The sequence below is a fragment of the Schistocerca gregaria genome, chromosome 2 (genome assembly GCF_023897955.1).
Source record: "Schistocerca gregaria isolate iqSchGreg1 chromosome 2, iqSchGreg1.2, whole genome shotgun sequence".
NCBI classification, from domain to species: domain Eukaryota; kingdom Metazoa; phylum Arthropoda; class Insecta; order Orthoptera; family Acrididae; genus Schistocerca; species Schistocerca gregaria.
In genome coordinates, this window is record NC_064921.1 from 655,427,722 (window position 1) to 655,445,306 (window position 17,585).

At 36.4% G+C, this 17,585-nt stretch overlaps 1 protein-coding gene across 4 annotated transcripts in view; it reads left to right on the plus strand.

Moving 5' to 3' along the window:
• Positions 1-17,297, plus strand: part of LOC126334690 (zinc finger protein ubi-d4) — a 229,701-nt gene extending 212,404 nt beyond the window's left edge. For all 4 annotated transcript variants that reach the window (XM_049997177.1, XM_049997179.1, XM_049997180.1 and 1 more), the window contains one exon: positions 10,168-17,297. In XM_049997177.1, the coding sequence (XP_049853134.1) occupies positions 10,168-10,296 (129 nt within the window). In that variant the 3' untranslated portion in view covers positions 10,297-17,297. The remainder of the gene's footprint in view (positions 1-10,167) is intronic.
• The last annotated feature ends 288 nt before the right edge of the window (positions 17,298-17,585 follow it).

Genomic DNA, 17,585 nt, shown 5'->3' on the forward strand with positions numbered 1-17,585 from the left:
ATCATCAACATATACCACCAACTGGACCTGCTGATTAAATATTGCTCCCTCTTAGTTTGTTGGCATTTGCTGAATTACCTTCTGTAGTGCTAAATTAAAGAGCAGCATAGAAATCACATCTTCCTGTCACCGTCTCCTCTCTTTGTGGAACTCTCCTGACAACTCTACTTCTATATTGACCTTCCAGACTGTTGCTTTCATTGTTGTTTCTGACAATCTCACTAATCTTAGTGGGATTCAAAAATCTTTCATAATTTGGAGAATCTTATTCCTGTCTAGACTGCCACGTGCTTGTATAAAATCAATGCACAACCAAGGAAGTTGCATGTCATATTCATCCAATTTCTGTATCACTGCCATACTAATTAAAAATATGTGGTCCATTTTGGATCTGTTTCTCCTATCTCCAGCCTAATAATCTCCCAGTAATCTTTCAATCCAGCATTTTAATTGACAGGCTAATACCCTCAGCCTTACATATTATATCCGAGAGAGTAATTGCACAGTATTTGCTACACTCTATTTATTGCCTTTCTTATGTAAAGGGAATATTATTCCCAAGCTCCAGTCCTTAGGTATTTCTGCCTTTACCTGTATTTCCTTTATTAATTCATTAACAGCCATCTCCATTTTCTTTCCCCCAAAGTTTATAATTCATCTTTTATGCTGTCTTCTTCTTCTTCTTCTTCTTCTTCTCCTCCTTCTTCACTTACTCGTAGTCTGGTGGCTCGACTTCCTAGTCCTTTACTTGTAATTCCAAATCCAGTTCCTCACGTTCCTGATTCAAGGCTTCCTCTCCATTACCTCCTATCTTTCCATCGAATAACTCAGAAAAATATTTTTGCCATCTTCCCAAAGCTTTGCTTTCATCTTCAGTTAAGTTTCCATATTTATCCCTATAGTAGACTACTCTCTGTTGAAATCCTGTCTTCAGTTTTTCATAGAACTTTCATATCTCATTAGCATCCTTCACTTTGTCCAACTGCTCTATCTTACTTTTTTCATACTGTCCTTTCTTCGCCTTGCACAACTTATGTGCCGTTTTCCTGTTATCTGTATACTCTTCCGCTGCTATACTTTTTTTCCTATGTGACATTCTTTGCCTCACTTCATTTTCTCTTGGATTTCCAGTGAACATTCCTCCTTGAAACATTTAACTGATCTTTGTGTTCTACCCTCCCCAGTACTTTCTCTACAGCTTTACTGATGGCTGTTTTCAGTATCTCTCATTTTGTTTCAACATCCCCTTTCTTCTGTCTGTTCTTTCTTTTGTCTAATTGGAGACTTTCTATATTGTGTACCTTTTTTGCCCAAACTCTTTTTGTTTCTTGCATAACTGTCTTCTGTCTATATCTGACCTACATCAAGTAATGATCTGTGGCTATGGCTACCCCTCTGCAGCTACTAACTTCCATAATATCTTATGCATATTGTTTATCTATAATTACAAAATCTTTTTGCCACACATCATATAGCAAAGATGCTGGATGACAGATAGGTACAACAAAAAGACTGTCACAAATAAATAAAGCTTTTGGCTCAATAAGGCCTTCACCAAAAATAGACCCCCCCCCCCCCCCCACACACACACACACACAAAACTGCAGTCTAAGGCAACTGAAACCAGCCTCAGTTGCCTAAGACTGTAGGTGTGTGTGTGTGTGTGTGTGTGTGTGTGTGTGTGTGTGTGGGCGCGCGCGTCTTTCATCTATTTTTGATGAAAGCCTTACTGGTGGAAAGCTTTATTTATTTGTGACAGTCTTTTTGTTGTGCCTATGTGCGACTCAGCATATCCGCTATATGGTGAGTGGCAACTTTCCTTTTCATAATATAGTTACACTCAGTCCAGGATTTTCCATTGTTTGATTTTTACATGATATGTTTGGTTTCTTGTAACTCTGTATGGAATCCCCAAGTGCATTTATTAATAATATTTCCTTAAATGCCATTTGTTTTTTATCATCACTTCCTTCCTAATGGCAGAGTCTATCAGACTTAGTTCATTATGATTACTTACTTCATACAGGCTTTCTTTTCCTGTTATGTTTGTATACACATCTTCTTTCCCTAGTTTTGAGTTCAGACCCCCAAGAATCATTTTCACATCATGCCTTTAAACTTTGCTGACTTCTGCCTCCAGTTTGGAGTAAAGTCAATCCTCCTCATCTTCATGCACATCCTCCGTGTAACATTAAAAAATTTTGCCCCAAATCTCAAAGAAGACAACATATTACAGATTGCTATGGAACTAATAACATGTGCCTTCATTGACCTACATATAAGGAACGCAGTACCATGATGGTCTGTATCTCCTCCACTATACATCAGTATATGCTTCTCGAATGCTATCATTCCCTGCCCTTTCCATCATAATTACTGTAGCTCCACTATTTTCACTCTGACCCAGTACTTCTCTGATTTCTTACAATTTACTAGGTTTCTTAAGTGTCCTCACATTATGGAAGAGGAGTAGGGGCTGTTTACCATAATATCTGTTCTCCTTCTCATTAAATACTTTCCTCCTCAGGTCATCATTCTATAACCTGTATCCTTTTGAGGCCGATGTGTGGTGTTCACAACTCCATTTTAAGAGATTGAGTTGTTATCTCCAAACCCAACCCCCAATCTGGAAGACCAGGATTTTCCCTTAGCGTTTACTCTCCTAGAGGGTTTGGCTTCCATATGTTTCTGTAGCCCCTCCTCTCCTGCCCTCTTTGAGACATGATTTGTCTGTCTCCTCCATCGAGGCCTGCCCATTTTGGGTAACTGTGGAAGTAGCTATGCTACTGTCGGCGTAGCCATCAACTTCGCTGGAGCATGCAAATCCTACCAAATGGCTATGAAGCTGTCTTCTCTAAGGCTATGCCTCATGTGAGAGAATAATCAGTTTTTGGCTAAGTGAACCATCTTGAACTTTTTTCACTAGACCTTTTTATAAAGATATTATTGATTGCTGTTTTTTTACCAGTTAGCTATCCGTGCTGGGAAGTTTTCAGTTGGAATTAAGTAAATGAATGTGTTACTGACGGCAATTGATTCATACCGGGTGAGTTTTTAAGAAGTTGTATATTAAAATCACCGTTAACCACTTTCCTTTGTTTCTTAATTATTAAATAGGTCAGTAGATATTCAAAACAAAGATTCCAAGACTTACCAAGCGGGAAAGCGCCGGCAGACAGGCACATTAACAAAACACACACACAGAATTACTAGCTTTCGCAACCGATGGTTGCTTCTTCAGGAAGGAGAGGGAAAGACGAAAGGATGTGGGTTTTAAGGGAGAGGGTAAGGAGTCATTCCAATCCCGGGAGCGGAAACACTTCCCTTAGGGGAAAAAAAGGACAGGTGTACACTCGCACACACATACACAAACATATCCATCCGCACATACACAGACACAAGCAGACATATGTTCTGTAGAGAGGAAATGCAGAGAGGAGGAATTTCCACATTCATAAACAATATGTCTGCTTGTGTCTGTGTATGTGCGGATGGATATGTGTGTGTATGTGTGTGCGAGTGTACACCTGTCCTTTTTTTCCCCTAAGGGAAGTCTTTCCGCTCCCGGGATTGGAATGACTCCTTACCCTCTCCCTTAAAACCCACATCCTTTCGTCTTTCCCTCTCCTTCCTGAAGAAGCAACCATCGGTTGTGAAAGCTAGTAATTCTGTGTGTGTGTTTGTGTGTTTTGTTAATGTGCCTGTCTGCCGGCGCTTTCCCGCTTGGTAAGTCTTGGAATCTTTGTTTTGAATATATTTTTCCCATGTGAAAGTTTCTTTCTATTTTATTTACAGTAGATATTCAGTATGTTTTATGATCAGATTAAAATTTCCTGCAGATATAAAGGATTTATTATTAAATTGTACTTCTGCTGTACATATGTCCATATGCTGTTCCATGCAAAATCTAATAATATCTAGGTTGTTGAATTTATGCCAATTGTTTATGAATGTGCAAATTCCTCCTCTCTGCATTTCCTCTCTACAGAACTGAGACAGTAACATAAATCCTATAACACTTAACACATCAATGCCAGTGGTGACATGATGTACAGGGAGACAGATTATGTTAACTAAGTTTGACGATTATGCATGTAAGTAGTTCGTTAACGTCACTCCTCAGTCCTCGAATATGCAAATACAATAAAGACAGCTGGTATTTCACACTGGCTGAGATATGGTTAGATAGAAATAAAATTTTGATGATAGGTAAAAATTTGAAAATTTCAACTGACATCTGTTTGAACTGTTGCAGCATTCTAGAATTGTGTTGTTTGGTTTCCTTCTCAAACTAACTGTTTGTTTCAGTCAGAACCTCTTTTAAAACTTGGTTCCTGTCAGTTCTCCATACCCTAAAAGGTGCCCTTGTGATGCTTGTAACCCCTAGTATTTTACCATACATGATAAAGCCTATTCCTGAAGTTGTCTGCTATCAGTCATACCAGTTTCCCTTCCCTTTCCTGATGAGGTAAAGGCAATGCCCAGTATAATCCCAGCTATTGATAGAATCAACAGGAACCATGCAAATGTTTGATCCCGCACACAACATAAGTAGCTGTTCCAAAGACAAATTAACTTTTGTTACAGAAGTGTTCAAATAAGGTTGATCATACAAATCCAACACTGATAATTTTGTTATTGATACAGTCTTTATCAGATCACTCTCTATATTGTACTCAAGACCTCTGTTAATATTATTGCCTCGCCCACCCACTGTAACCAGTTTCTTCCTTGGTGAACATAAATCCACATACACCAGGTCCAGACCAGTACTAGGTTTTACAAAGTTGTAACATGCTATTCCGATCCCAGTTCATCTTGCAGTAGTTGTCAACACTTCTGTCATAAGAACTACCTACCAACAAAATTCTCTTTCTCTTTACTCACTTGTCTGTATCTGTTCTGATCAAAAATGTCAGATTGTGTTACCTTATCCGTCTCACTTTTGATAACCAACCACTAACAGCCCTTTCTCTCTGTAACCTTAAAGAAACATCTCAGTCAAATGAAATTCACAGCAAAGAAGTGATCCAGTTTCCCTACTCCCTTTACCTCTTTCTCTGACTCACCCACTCCTAACCTTTTACATATGAATTCCATCCAGATCAAAGATTTGGATTTTTTATGAGTGGTTTTAGTAAAGATTCTGCTAAAGAATAGATAAATAATGTCATACCATGGTGTATAATTCTGATTTAGTGCATAGGAATGGTTGTTGATTCTGTGTCCAAATAATTATCCACAGTCTCTTCCTGCCAACCCAAAGAACTTCTTCCTCTGCTGATTGCACAGTTTTGAATTTTTAACTCGTCAGTGATCTAAGATTCCATTCCACTGTCTGTCAGATAGGGTCCACAGAAGCTTTAATGACTGTGATTATGGGCTTCATCTTCAACATTTAGGATTTCTGTCAGAGTCAATTGATGTAATATACATGTCAATGTCTTCCACTTTCAGAAACTCTAGTGTCGTCACTTTTTGATATAACATAATAATATTTCTACAGAGATTAGAAAAATGTTGCAAATTTGTGTCATTTATTTATTTACATTTCATGGTCTTCATTGAAGTACTTTAGTAGATTTTATAAATAGGGTTTGTCAATTTCTTGTTGGCCTAGTACTACTTCATTCTCTTGCCTCACAGCATCCTGTCTGTAGCTGAAATTGCTGTTCTCATTGTTTGTTTGTTGATCTTGGTTTGTGGTCTGGTTTGTTTCCTTTTGAGTTTCTTGATTTTTTCCTCTCCCCCCCTTTTTTTTGGGGGGGGGGGGGGGGGGTTGGATATTCTATTGTAATTTGTAGGCTCCTCGTGTTTTTCTTGATTTCCATAATATATCTTATGTTGCTCTTAATGTTCCATTATTTTCTATATTATTCTGTTATTGATTCTTTTTTATGGGATCCTGGTTAAATATAAATGGAGAACAAAATGCATATTTTCCACATCATGCACATTAACAGTTCATTTCCTTGTGGACCATTTCTTTGGAAACTAGTCTCCACTGTCAGAGTTCTTGATATTTTCGTGTGTGCATTTCTGATTATTCATCTTTCCTTTTTAGACTCTATATGCAGTACTAAATTAATGTCCTCTGCTGTGTTTTTTTATCTGTAAAGGCTAATCCAAGGAACTACTGCAGAGATTACAATACACTTCTCACTAATAGATTGATGGATTCACAATAAACCTTTGTATATAATTTACTAGTGAACCCAGCAGTGATTCGCAATTGCTAAATATGTAAAGAAATTGAACATATGTTTCCTCTTCAGCCCCACTCTCTCTGACCTTGAACCTTGTTGATTATTATTGTAAATACAGATTCCATGCTAGTATTCTAATAATAAGCCATTAATACAACTCTCTGTTCTCCGTGAAAACCAGTTGTGAAGAAGAAAACAAAATAGCACATTATTCTGTACACAAATTTTGCTTAAAATTGTAGATGTTGAGTAAGAATATATATGGGAGAAACAATTTGTCTAACAGTTTAAATGCTTGTAAATAAAATAGAAAGAAACTTCCACATGGGAAAAATATATTAAAAACAAAGATTCCAAGACTTACCAAGTGGGAAAGCGCCGGCAGACAGGCCCAATGAACAAAACACACAAACACACACACAGAATTACTAGCTTTCGCAACCAATGGTTGCTTCTTCAGGAAGGAGAGGGAAAGACGAAAGGATGTGGGTTTTAAGGGAGAGGGTAAGGAGTTATTCCAATCCCGGGAGCGGAAAGACTTCCCTTAGGGGGAAAAAAAGGACAGGTGTACACACACACACACACACACACACACACACACACACACACACACACACACACACACACAAGCAGAGTGTCTGTGTGTGTGTGTGTGTGTGTGTGTGTGTGTGTGTGCGAGTGAGTGTACACCTGTCCTTTTTTTCTCCCTAAGGGAAGTCTTTCCGCTCCCGGGATTGGACTCATTACCCTCTCCCTTAAAACCCACATCCTTTCGTCTTTCCCTCTCCTTCCTGAAGAAGCAACCATCGGTTACGAAAGCTAGTAATTCTGTGTGTGTGTTTGTGTGTTTTGTTCATTGTGCCTGTCTGCCGGCGCTTTCCCGCTTGGTAAGTCTTGAAATCTTTGTTTTTAATATAGTTTAAATGCTTGCTATCATAACTAAAACTGGCTGTGAGAAAATGAGTACATTGAGGTTTTAAAACATATGCAGCCTATATAAATGTTCATTAGAGTATGATGTAGAAATATGAAGTATATCAGTCAAGAACTATTTAAGATTTTTGCTAACCTCGTTTCCCTACTACATTTTATGTATATATTGGGTCGATGCATAAGTAAGCATTTTTCCATAAGTTTAATAAACACAACAGATGCACAGAACAGAGACTTTAGTCATCAATAATATATACTCCTTCACTGTTTACAACACTATGCCCATGCTGGGATAACTTTTGGATTCTGCAGCTGTAGAAATCACTTGGTTTTGAGACAGTGAATTTGTCGAGCAATGTTCAGAGTGCATTTTCATCCAGAAAGGAAGTTCCTTGAAGGCTGTTCGATAGAGAACAGAAAAGGTGAAAATCTGAGGGTTCAAGATCAAGGGAATAAAGTGGGTACAGAATAACTTCCCAACCCAACTCCTTTATAGTGTTTATTCTCACTGGCAGAATGCAGGCAGGCATTATCATGGAGTAGTGTCACTTCACACAGTACTCCTGGTCATTCTACATGAATTCTGTACGCAAGGTATCTCAGTTGTTGACAGTAAATGTCAGTGGTGATGATTAAACCTTGGGTAAGCAATTTGTAGCACACCACACTATTGCTGTTCCGCCAGGTGCATAACATTACCTTTTTTGTGGATGCACACAGGTCTTTGTACGAGGAGTTGCTGCTTTGTTTAGGCTCCGCCATTCCTTTCTTTTCCTTATGTTAGTATAAAGGTGTCATTTCTCATCACCAGCAATGATCGGTGCTGTTCACAAGCTAGTTGATGACAAGCAAGCAGAGAGGTATATAATGCCATCTGTTGGTTTTTGTGATTTTGACTTGGAGCATGCTGTACCCATACACAAAATTTTTGAACTTTTCCCATTGTATGCAAATGTCACATGATGATGGAATGACCACAGTTCATCACATTTTCCAGTTCTGACATGGGTCATTGAGGATTAATGAATTTAAACAGTCTTCATCAAACTCCAAAGGTCTTCCTGAATGTGAATAGTCACTAATGTCAAAACAATCCTCCTTGGAACAAGAAAACCATTTTCTTGCCATACTCTGTCCAATGGCACTATTCCCATACACAGTGCAAATATTTCTGGCTGCTTCTGCTGCTGTCACATCACTCTCGAATTCAACAGAAGAACAAGTCAGAAATGTTCCGATTTCTTCACTTGGCATTCCATTTTCTAGCGTCCACAGCTCCACTCACTATCTCCAACTGACAAAATGACAATATGTAAACTCAAATAACAACAGTGAATTACAAACAAGAAATAATCAATAAATAGGCCCGTAGCAACTGGAATACCTACATGCAAAACAAGAATACTACAGATGTATGCACCATCCTGATATCTATATATTATATTTAGAAACAATATAGCCTATGTCCATGCAAATGTTTATTAGAGTAACGTGTAAAAATTTTTGATAACAATTTTTCCTTTTTATATATTATGTATGTAAAAAATATATACGCTGTGTTCATCCAACTATTCATTAAAGTATCATGTAACAATTAGAACTAAGTTGGTTAAGTACTTCCCAAAATATTTTGGTAACAGCACTTCCTCTTTCTACATTAAATATATATTTAAAAGTTCTGAATAACAGAAAGCAAAGGAATTACCATTTTGCAGGACACAAATCCAGGACGAGATCCCAATTGCGACCTTTCCAAAGACATGGCGATCGACAAAATCAGATGAAGCATTAAGATTTTTTAAATTTGTTGTTGTGTGTTACTTGTATAATTTAGTCAGATACTAAATTTAAAACTAATAAAGATATTGAAAATCTGATTACACCATCAGAATTTTCATGCAAATAATAGTAATGTATATGTTTCTTTTTGAGGTTATCATGATTCATGTGGCGACTATTAATCTCCAAACAATTTGTGAAATGTCTGTCATTAAGGTTTCACAAAGTCCGCCATCTTTGGCACTCCCGGCATAGACATCTCCTTCATCGATACAAAGTACTGTCCTCGTCACAGCGGAATTCCCAGGCACGCAGCTGGACCATGCGCTGGGGTACCCCTCTAATCCGGCTAACGACTGGCACCACGTTGTTGGCCTGCCGAACAGCCCGTGCCTGCCAAGCAGCCCGTGCAGCCACTGCTTCCTCCGAACTTAGAATATTTTCAGGGAGTGGTGACTCGCCCGTTACCTCACAGAATTGAGCTATCATGCCCACCTTCAGATGGCTACATTTATTTTATCATCATATTAATTTGCCAGCACCATGTTTTCTGCTCCTGCACTGCATAAGAATAATTGCATACTTAGTGCTACACAGCTAAATTGGCCCTAACTATGCAATTATTCTTATTTAGTGCAGGAGCAAATGGCATGCTGCTGATGAATATAATGTTGTTGTTGTTGTTGTTGTTGTTGTGGTCTTCAATCTAGAGACTGGTTTGATGCTCCTCTCCATGCCACTATATCCTATGCAAGCCTATTCATCTCTGAATAACTACTGCAACCTACATCCTTCTGAATGTGTTTAGTGTATTCATCTTGTGGTATGAGTATAATAGTGCACTAAAATAAGTGTAGCCACATGAAGAATGGTATGATAGCTCGAAGCTGGTACTGGCAATAAAATAAAACGTTTAAAAAAGTATTTGCACTTGGTTGCATTCTCCAGTCCACATGTTTCTTCCCTTGAAGTGGCTCCCTGGTTGAATGTTTCCTGCTGGTCTTTCGGCCACCAAGTTAGCCCCTCCCTCTACTTATTTCTTGATATACATTTAATGAGTTGCCAGAATACTTTGATTTCTAAAGCTTCACACTATCTTATTCTATATTACAGCTCTTCTATCACATTTACTGTAAACTGACATTTACATTTGACCTTTGCTTAATTTGAGTGATTCTAGGCCTGACTAAGGCAATTTTTTGAAAGAATTATTGAAGTGTAGTGATTACTTGTGCTCTCTGTCTTTCAGGACCAGTTACTTTTCTGTGATGATTGTGACCGAGGGTACCACATGTACTGCCTAGCGCCACCACTTGCCACACCTCCAGAGGGATCTTGGAGTTGCCGCCTGTGTCTTGTGGAGTTTCATAAAAAATAATTTCTATCAGATTTATTATCACACACACTCAGGAAATATTTCATTGCATGTAATTCTTTTCTGGTACTTAAGTGAATGAGGTTTTAGTGTAAACTTTCAGCTTGTATTGTGTATTAATACATCAACAAGTCACACCAGCATCACGTGTTTGGTAGCTGATTGGAAGTATTTATATTATAAATGTTTGATGTTCTACTACTACTTTTGCAATAGTAGTTCATAGTACTGAATATGTCTTTCATAGCTCTTTAAAAAAAGTTGATATTGTATTTTGGCATTATGAAGGGACTGGTTATAACTGTTAATGTGTTCCCATGACGTATATTATTCAGCATGACAATTTGTGACTTTGACTTAGACAATAGGCATAGAGCTGTAACTTTTATGCTCACTGTGATTTTCTTTTTCTATAATTGAATCTTATAAAGATAAATGTTTCTGGGTATTACTTATTAATAAAACTTCTGTAATTACCCGAGTTATGAGAATACTTTTTCTATTAGAGGAATGACTTATCAAACAAAAAGATAAAGGAAAACATTTCAAACTTATGGCTGAAGTGAGTTTTAAAAGACAGTATGCTGAGGATTGGTTTTATCTGTTGATTGCTCCTGCCTCTGGATTGCATTTTCTATCCTTAATAATTATCGCCTTCACAATGAGGTTCAGTCAAGCGTATAATTCAAAAACATCACTGATAATGTAAAACTTAGTTATTTCCACTTCTTATTACTCAATTTGTACATTTTCATTATGGGTTTATTCTCAGTGTCAAAAATTCTTGTTAATTGCTCTTGCTCATTTTCCTTAATTTCTACTTGTTTGCTTCATTATTATGTTATATAGTTACCCTGTATTACTATGTAAATTCCCATATGCTGAAACATGTAACATTTAGTGACTATACTTTAGTTTTAGATGTCAGATTTACTGTGAATGCTAAGATGTGAAACTTTGGAACTAGCATATGAATTGTTTGAAAATAACGGTTCACATTAGTCCACATTCTGTTTTTGTACTTTCCCCTCCACACAAATAGAATTTGGTTCTGAAGAAAGAAGACAAGGTTTTGTAACTCTTCTTCATTTTCTTTGGGTAATGTTTTTTTATGTTTAATGGAGTTTGTGCTTCCTATTTAAATTATCATTTTTTCTCCATTCTCATTTGATATTTAGTAGCTGCTTGGGGACAATTTAATTTCAAGTGGCACTCTATCCAAGGTAATGTTGGTAAAACCAATAAAGTTACAAGGTTGCAAAAGAAGTGTGTATTGTTTGTACAACATTGAATTTGGAGAACATATAGTCACATGCTATACAGGAAATGGAAAACTACTTAAAACCTAGTCCCATCTCATGATTATGCCAAGTGTTTTGCCAGTTCCAAGTCATCATTTTTGTACTGCGTGTGATGAGTGTTTTCAATGAAGCTATCAGGTACTTAATGCACTCAGTGATTCTAGTTTGTGTTTATGTCATTAGTCATTTGTGTAAATATTTTGAAAATGTATAGCAGTTGAAAAAAAAAATTGCATTATTTACGAACAGTAGGCAAATATTGTCTTTTGAAACCAGATATTTTTGTAAGTGCATGCTTTAATTTAATGTAAAATTTATTACACAGTATATAATATGGTGTGGCAGCTATTGTAAGTTGAATGTACTTAAAAATTAATTCTTATACAATATTGTCTGACTAGTATAGGAAAATTAAATTCTGTGTATGGTGTTTCAGTATTTTCAGTGCCTAATGATAGAGCTATTTTGAAAAAATAAATGCTTATTGTGAATCTATTAGCTAAGTTAGTTGATTATATTGTAGTCACCAACTATCTATGAGAACAATGGAAGCCTGCTACCACAAAATAAAATGTAAATTAAAGCAGCAGATTCTTTTTCAAGTGTGAATTGATGTTGACTGAAGAGTCACACAAAATGCTGCTCAGATTGTAACAGAAATGATGATCAAATTCAAACATGGCGATTTTGCCATACCTACAGTATCAAAACATCTTGCCTGAATATAATTTTTCAGCTGTGTCCACCAAAGTGGAAATGTGGCACACAGATACAAGATGAAAATAATGGGGAGTATGTGTAAATGGAAAGTAGTAATAGGCTAGTAAAAGAAAATATGAAAATAATAGGCAGTGTGTATGAATGGAAAGTAGTGATAAGCTCATGAAAGAAAATAATTATGAAAGGACACACACACAAACTAAAAGGATGATGACTGGAGAGGACAGGAGGATGATTGACTGAGGGAACATAAACTCCACACATAAAGGGTACTAGAGAATCAAAAAAATTTAAATTACTGTACGGCATGTCTGCAATTGAAAGAAACTGGTGAATAATCAGAGGGCATGCACTGAAGCTACAGAAGTGAATGTCATAAAACTTCATCATGTAACAAACAACTTACGATATTTGTTACATTTCTTAGATATGGTCTTAGCAAGTTTCTGTATGGAATCAATATAATCATCAGATTCTCCCCGAGCTACAGTGCTGTGAAAGACTGCTGCAGCTGCTTGAGAAAGAATAAAATATTTTGATGATAACTGTTCTGTTCCAAAACCATTAATAAACTCTCAAAACTCTCATTTTCTGATTTTTTTGGCCTTGATTGTAGTCAAATACTGGAATTCATAATTTTATTCTTTACAAAACTGGATCATATTTTTTATAGTAGTCTTTATGCATGGTTGTTATATAGTGTCTGTGTGGATTAGAAAGGTCAAATGATTCTGCTCAGAGAGAATATACTATTAAAGATGTAATATCGTTGAACTGAACTGACTTGAAGACATTTTTGTTAGAGGACAGGTTTTGTTTGTAATGTTACAAGTAAGAATAAGCTTTAGCATCTGGTACACCTTTGTAACCTATGACTAATAATATGCATTGCAGTACATAATCATAGAAAAATGAAATGTGGTGCAGAGAATCTTTGTGAATTACAGGTTTCTCATTGTCATTAAATTTTTACTAAATCATTTTTAATACACACATGAGGAAGCTTTCAGTTTTTGCTGAATATTCACTTCTTTAGAAGACCATTATAAAAAAGAATTTATTCGTTAGTGTATTAAACCTGTGAGTCACAGAAACACCTTCGAATATGATATTTACTAAAGTTTTGTCTTTTCCTTGTTTATTGTTGCTGGAACACACTATATTTTTACTATTTTTTACAAAATATATAGATGGTTTCCCAGTAAAAACACTGTGACACAAGGTATTTTCCAACTTCTTACATTTTCTTTCGTATTTATTGTTTCTTTCTAATGCCCGGACCCTCAGTCACTAATAGCTTAACTCTTTTAGTGTCAGCGGTGCTCCTTCAGTTTTTATTTTATATATATGATATGGATATGTGCCCCCATTTCCAATGTTTTCCGTCTAATTCATGTAGTGATTTGATCATTCTGTTTATGTGGAAGTATTGCAGTCGCATATGACAAGTTATTGCTTACATAATGTGGTCATTTTTTCCATAGTGGTTTCTTCACTTGGGTTATGGTAGTTTGAAAGAAAATGAACAGTTTTTTGTCCATCCATTTAGTGCAAGTTACTCCTTCCCAGTTCCTCCTCACTAATTTCCTGCAAGTGTAACATTTTTCAGATATAAAATTTGTGGCAAGTATTTCCGTACACTTTTAATAGTGCCACAAGCAAAGATTTTATTTTTGAACAGCACAATGGATGTAAAATAGTTGTCTTGGTAGCTTTCATAACCTTGACCTTTCACAGACTTTGTCAAGTGGGGAAAAATTCTCCCACCGATATCCTTTCCTACCGAAGTTCTTTGTTTCCAGTGTATACTTGAAATTCACAAATACACCGTTTTGTCTGCCCTCAACCATCCTTTATATGAATTTCTGGAGCATATACATTTTCATAAAAGATCGTCCTTTAAACTTAATCATTGATTCATCAAAGGCCTGTTTCTTAGATGGCCTGTAACACTTTTTGTATGTTAGGAGAGAGAATTTAGCAATGGTCATATTTTATATAGTTTGTCATGACTGCAGACCCCCACCCTCTCTTTTTGTACTGCATTATCATGTGTGTGTAAATTTGAAAGGAGCGTACGAATCTGTTCAGTAGCATTCTTTGGCCAAATATTCATCTGTATAGTGCAGACAAAGAATATAAGTAATCCTTATCATTAGGTTACAATTTGACATGCATAATTAAATTAGTATTGAAAATCACTTTCATTTCATTTAAATTATTAGGGCTATCACAGCATAACATATAAGTTTGTTTGACACTCTAGATCTTCAATTGTATGGGTTATAAAAAGTTCAAAGATAAAGTGAACAGGGAAAGAAAGATTATCGAAATTAGAGGAGGGTTCAGATTCCTCCACAAAATTTACAAGAAGATTTTCACTGAACTAATGTCCCCACTTTGGTTTTGAAATGGCTTGAGTGGAAGGAAGTAGTTCACTGATATCAACTAGAGCTTCAGGAACTACTTCCTCGGCCCATAAAGATGATCACAACATGGAGGCTTCCTCTCGAAGGGCCTGAAAAATATGCTCCAGATTATCATCTTAAGATTCTGACAAATCACTTGGGATATCTTGAAAAAGAAGATTTTGGACAGTAATCTCATCTAATTAGGTGAAGGTGTCTCTTCTGTCCATCTAAACAGGCATAAAAGAATAACTTACAGTGTACGAGATAGGTGTCACAGTAGCACAATGGTTTCAGAGCAACACCACTAACACTTGTGGTTATAACTATTTCAAATAATGTGCTTCATTAAAAAATAATTCATATTTATAACCTAGAAATATGTCCTACCATGAATAAAAATTTTACTTGCATTGAGTCAAGTACAGAATCTGTATAAACAAAACAACGTCCCTGAAATACAATATGCTGTACCTGCGTGGAAAACACTCGCTGTCTGCTAACTTCCCCTCACAGTGCTGCCCTCATAAGATCAGATAAGTTAACTCCTTGGAAGTCCACTAGAATGCACCACAAACAAGGTTGAGACAGTCATTTCACAGTCAGGCACCTCTGCCACAAGGCGGTACAGCACAGCAAATAGATGTTTCGCAGTGAAACCACTCTCAAGTCAAAGGGTTGATGTGTAACAACTTCCTGGAGGTGAATAGAAAAAAAGCTGTTAATTTAAAATCCAAGTATTCAGTCTGCAGTATTTCCTGCTATGCACATTAGTGTTTACATGGGTTGATAATAATTTTTGGAATGTGGAAGATTTTATCTGTGTAAAACCCACAAAAGGTGGGAGGGGGCAGAGGAGGGTAGAAGCAGCATCCGAGATACAATTAAAATGCTTTATTCGTAGAAATGAAAATTATCATCATTGTAGTGGAAATACAGAAAGAAGCACTGATGATTGCAGTAGACAGCAGGTAGTTCTGAAGATGTTCAAAATAAGTTGTACAAGAAAGGCCAGTCACCATTTTCAGTGCCAACGGTACTACCTTCTATACAACAGCTACTTCTTTGCTTTTCAGAATCCTCTAGACAACTGGTACTTCTACGCTTCTCAGCATGTAACTACTTTTGTATTAGTTACTCTGACCCTTCAAGTTTCTGAAAGAAACTGTAACAATAGGCTATACGGTTGTCACCTTCTAATAAGATCCCTACCCTAATGTTTCACCAGACACTCAGGGTCAGCCCCTGGTAGCTGAGTGGTAAGTGCGACAGAATGTCATACCTAAAGGCCCGGGTTTGATTCCTGGCTTGGTCGGAGATTTTCTCCACTCAGGGACTGGGTGTTGTGTTGTCCTTATCATCATCATCATCATCATCATCATTCCATCCCCATCGACACGCAAGTTGTCGAAGTGGCGTCATCTCGAAAGACTTGCACCTGGCAAATGGTCTACCCGATGGGAGGCCCTGGCCACATGACATTTCCATTTCCATCAGACTCACAAAGCCTAAAACCTACAAATACTGTATTCTTATGCTGTTTCTAATTCTTTTTCTCAAATTTTATGGAATCTCTTCTTTTCTTAGGTAAGGTTAAAGCAGTATCTATTTGTTTTATTCTATGTATATTATTACTTGGACAAATATCTTATTTTTCTGCTATTTACAATTTAATTGAGGAGGTGTACATGCTGGGATATTGCTGATGTGCTTATTTTTTTCAGAATATGCACAGCAGCAAAATGCCAGCAAGTACAGAATAGTGGGTGCCATGCAGCTTCTGAACTGTACTGAATCCACCTGATGCAAAGAAAGGTGAAACAAAAATGTATTTTTTTTAACCATAGATAAACTGCATCTTAAAAAAGTTTTCAGTATTTAGGCTACCAGAATGCTCAAATGAATCGGAGGAGGTTGTGATATTGCTGGTAAAATACCATTAGTCAAATCAACTTTTGTATCTTGAAAGTGAAGCGGAATAACCTTAATTATACGATTATTTTTAATTTGTTAGAGTGGAAAACAACCTATGATGGTAAGACTTTTCAGTCATTAAAAAATATAGTACAATTTATTTAGTTTCTGAAACTGCAATTTGCAAAATAAATATTGTGTATTTTGTGAACATTTGTATTGCAAATATAAAAAGTACATTGTCTAGTGTGATTTATTATTTTGAGGTGGACATTATTATATAGCACTAAAGGGTAAAACATTTGTCAGCCTTAATCATAAGTTAACAATAGTATTAATTTCCTTTGCGTGGTATGTGGGACAATGTGAGTAATGTAATGTCTGCACAAAACTAGCTTTCTATTGTAAATTTTGCACAGTTATACAGTTGTGTGTATTTTTAAGTAACAAATATGAAAAGTTAATTTTTATGTTTTAAAACAGGGTTATGAATTTATGTGACAAATTAGTTGGTATGTTATCATGTCAATTTAAGTCCATGTATTAAACCTGTATCTCATTACAGTATATTCTTGTTTCTATTGCCAGTGTACAATAAGTAGGCATGTGTGTGCTGTATTTTATAAAATTATTTTTTGTATTAAAAATGTGCAGAATTAAAGCTACTTTTATTTTTTAAATCCATTCTGCTGACAAGAACATCTTGTGTGTTGAACTCGGATCTGAGGGTTTTACTGCCAGTGTTTTAATTACCAGTAGACCTCATGACATTTGCCAAATTTCATTATTAAACTATATGGAAGTTGAAACTTCCTGACAGATTAAAACTGTGTGCCAGACCGAGTTCGAGTCTCGGTGTCCGGGCACACAGTTTTAATCTGCCAGGAAGTTTCGTATCAGTGCACACTCTGCTGTAGAGTGAAAGTTTCATTCTAGGACTGTATGGAAG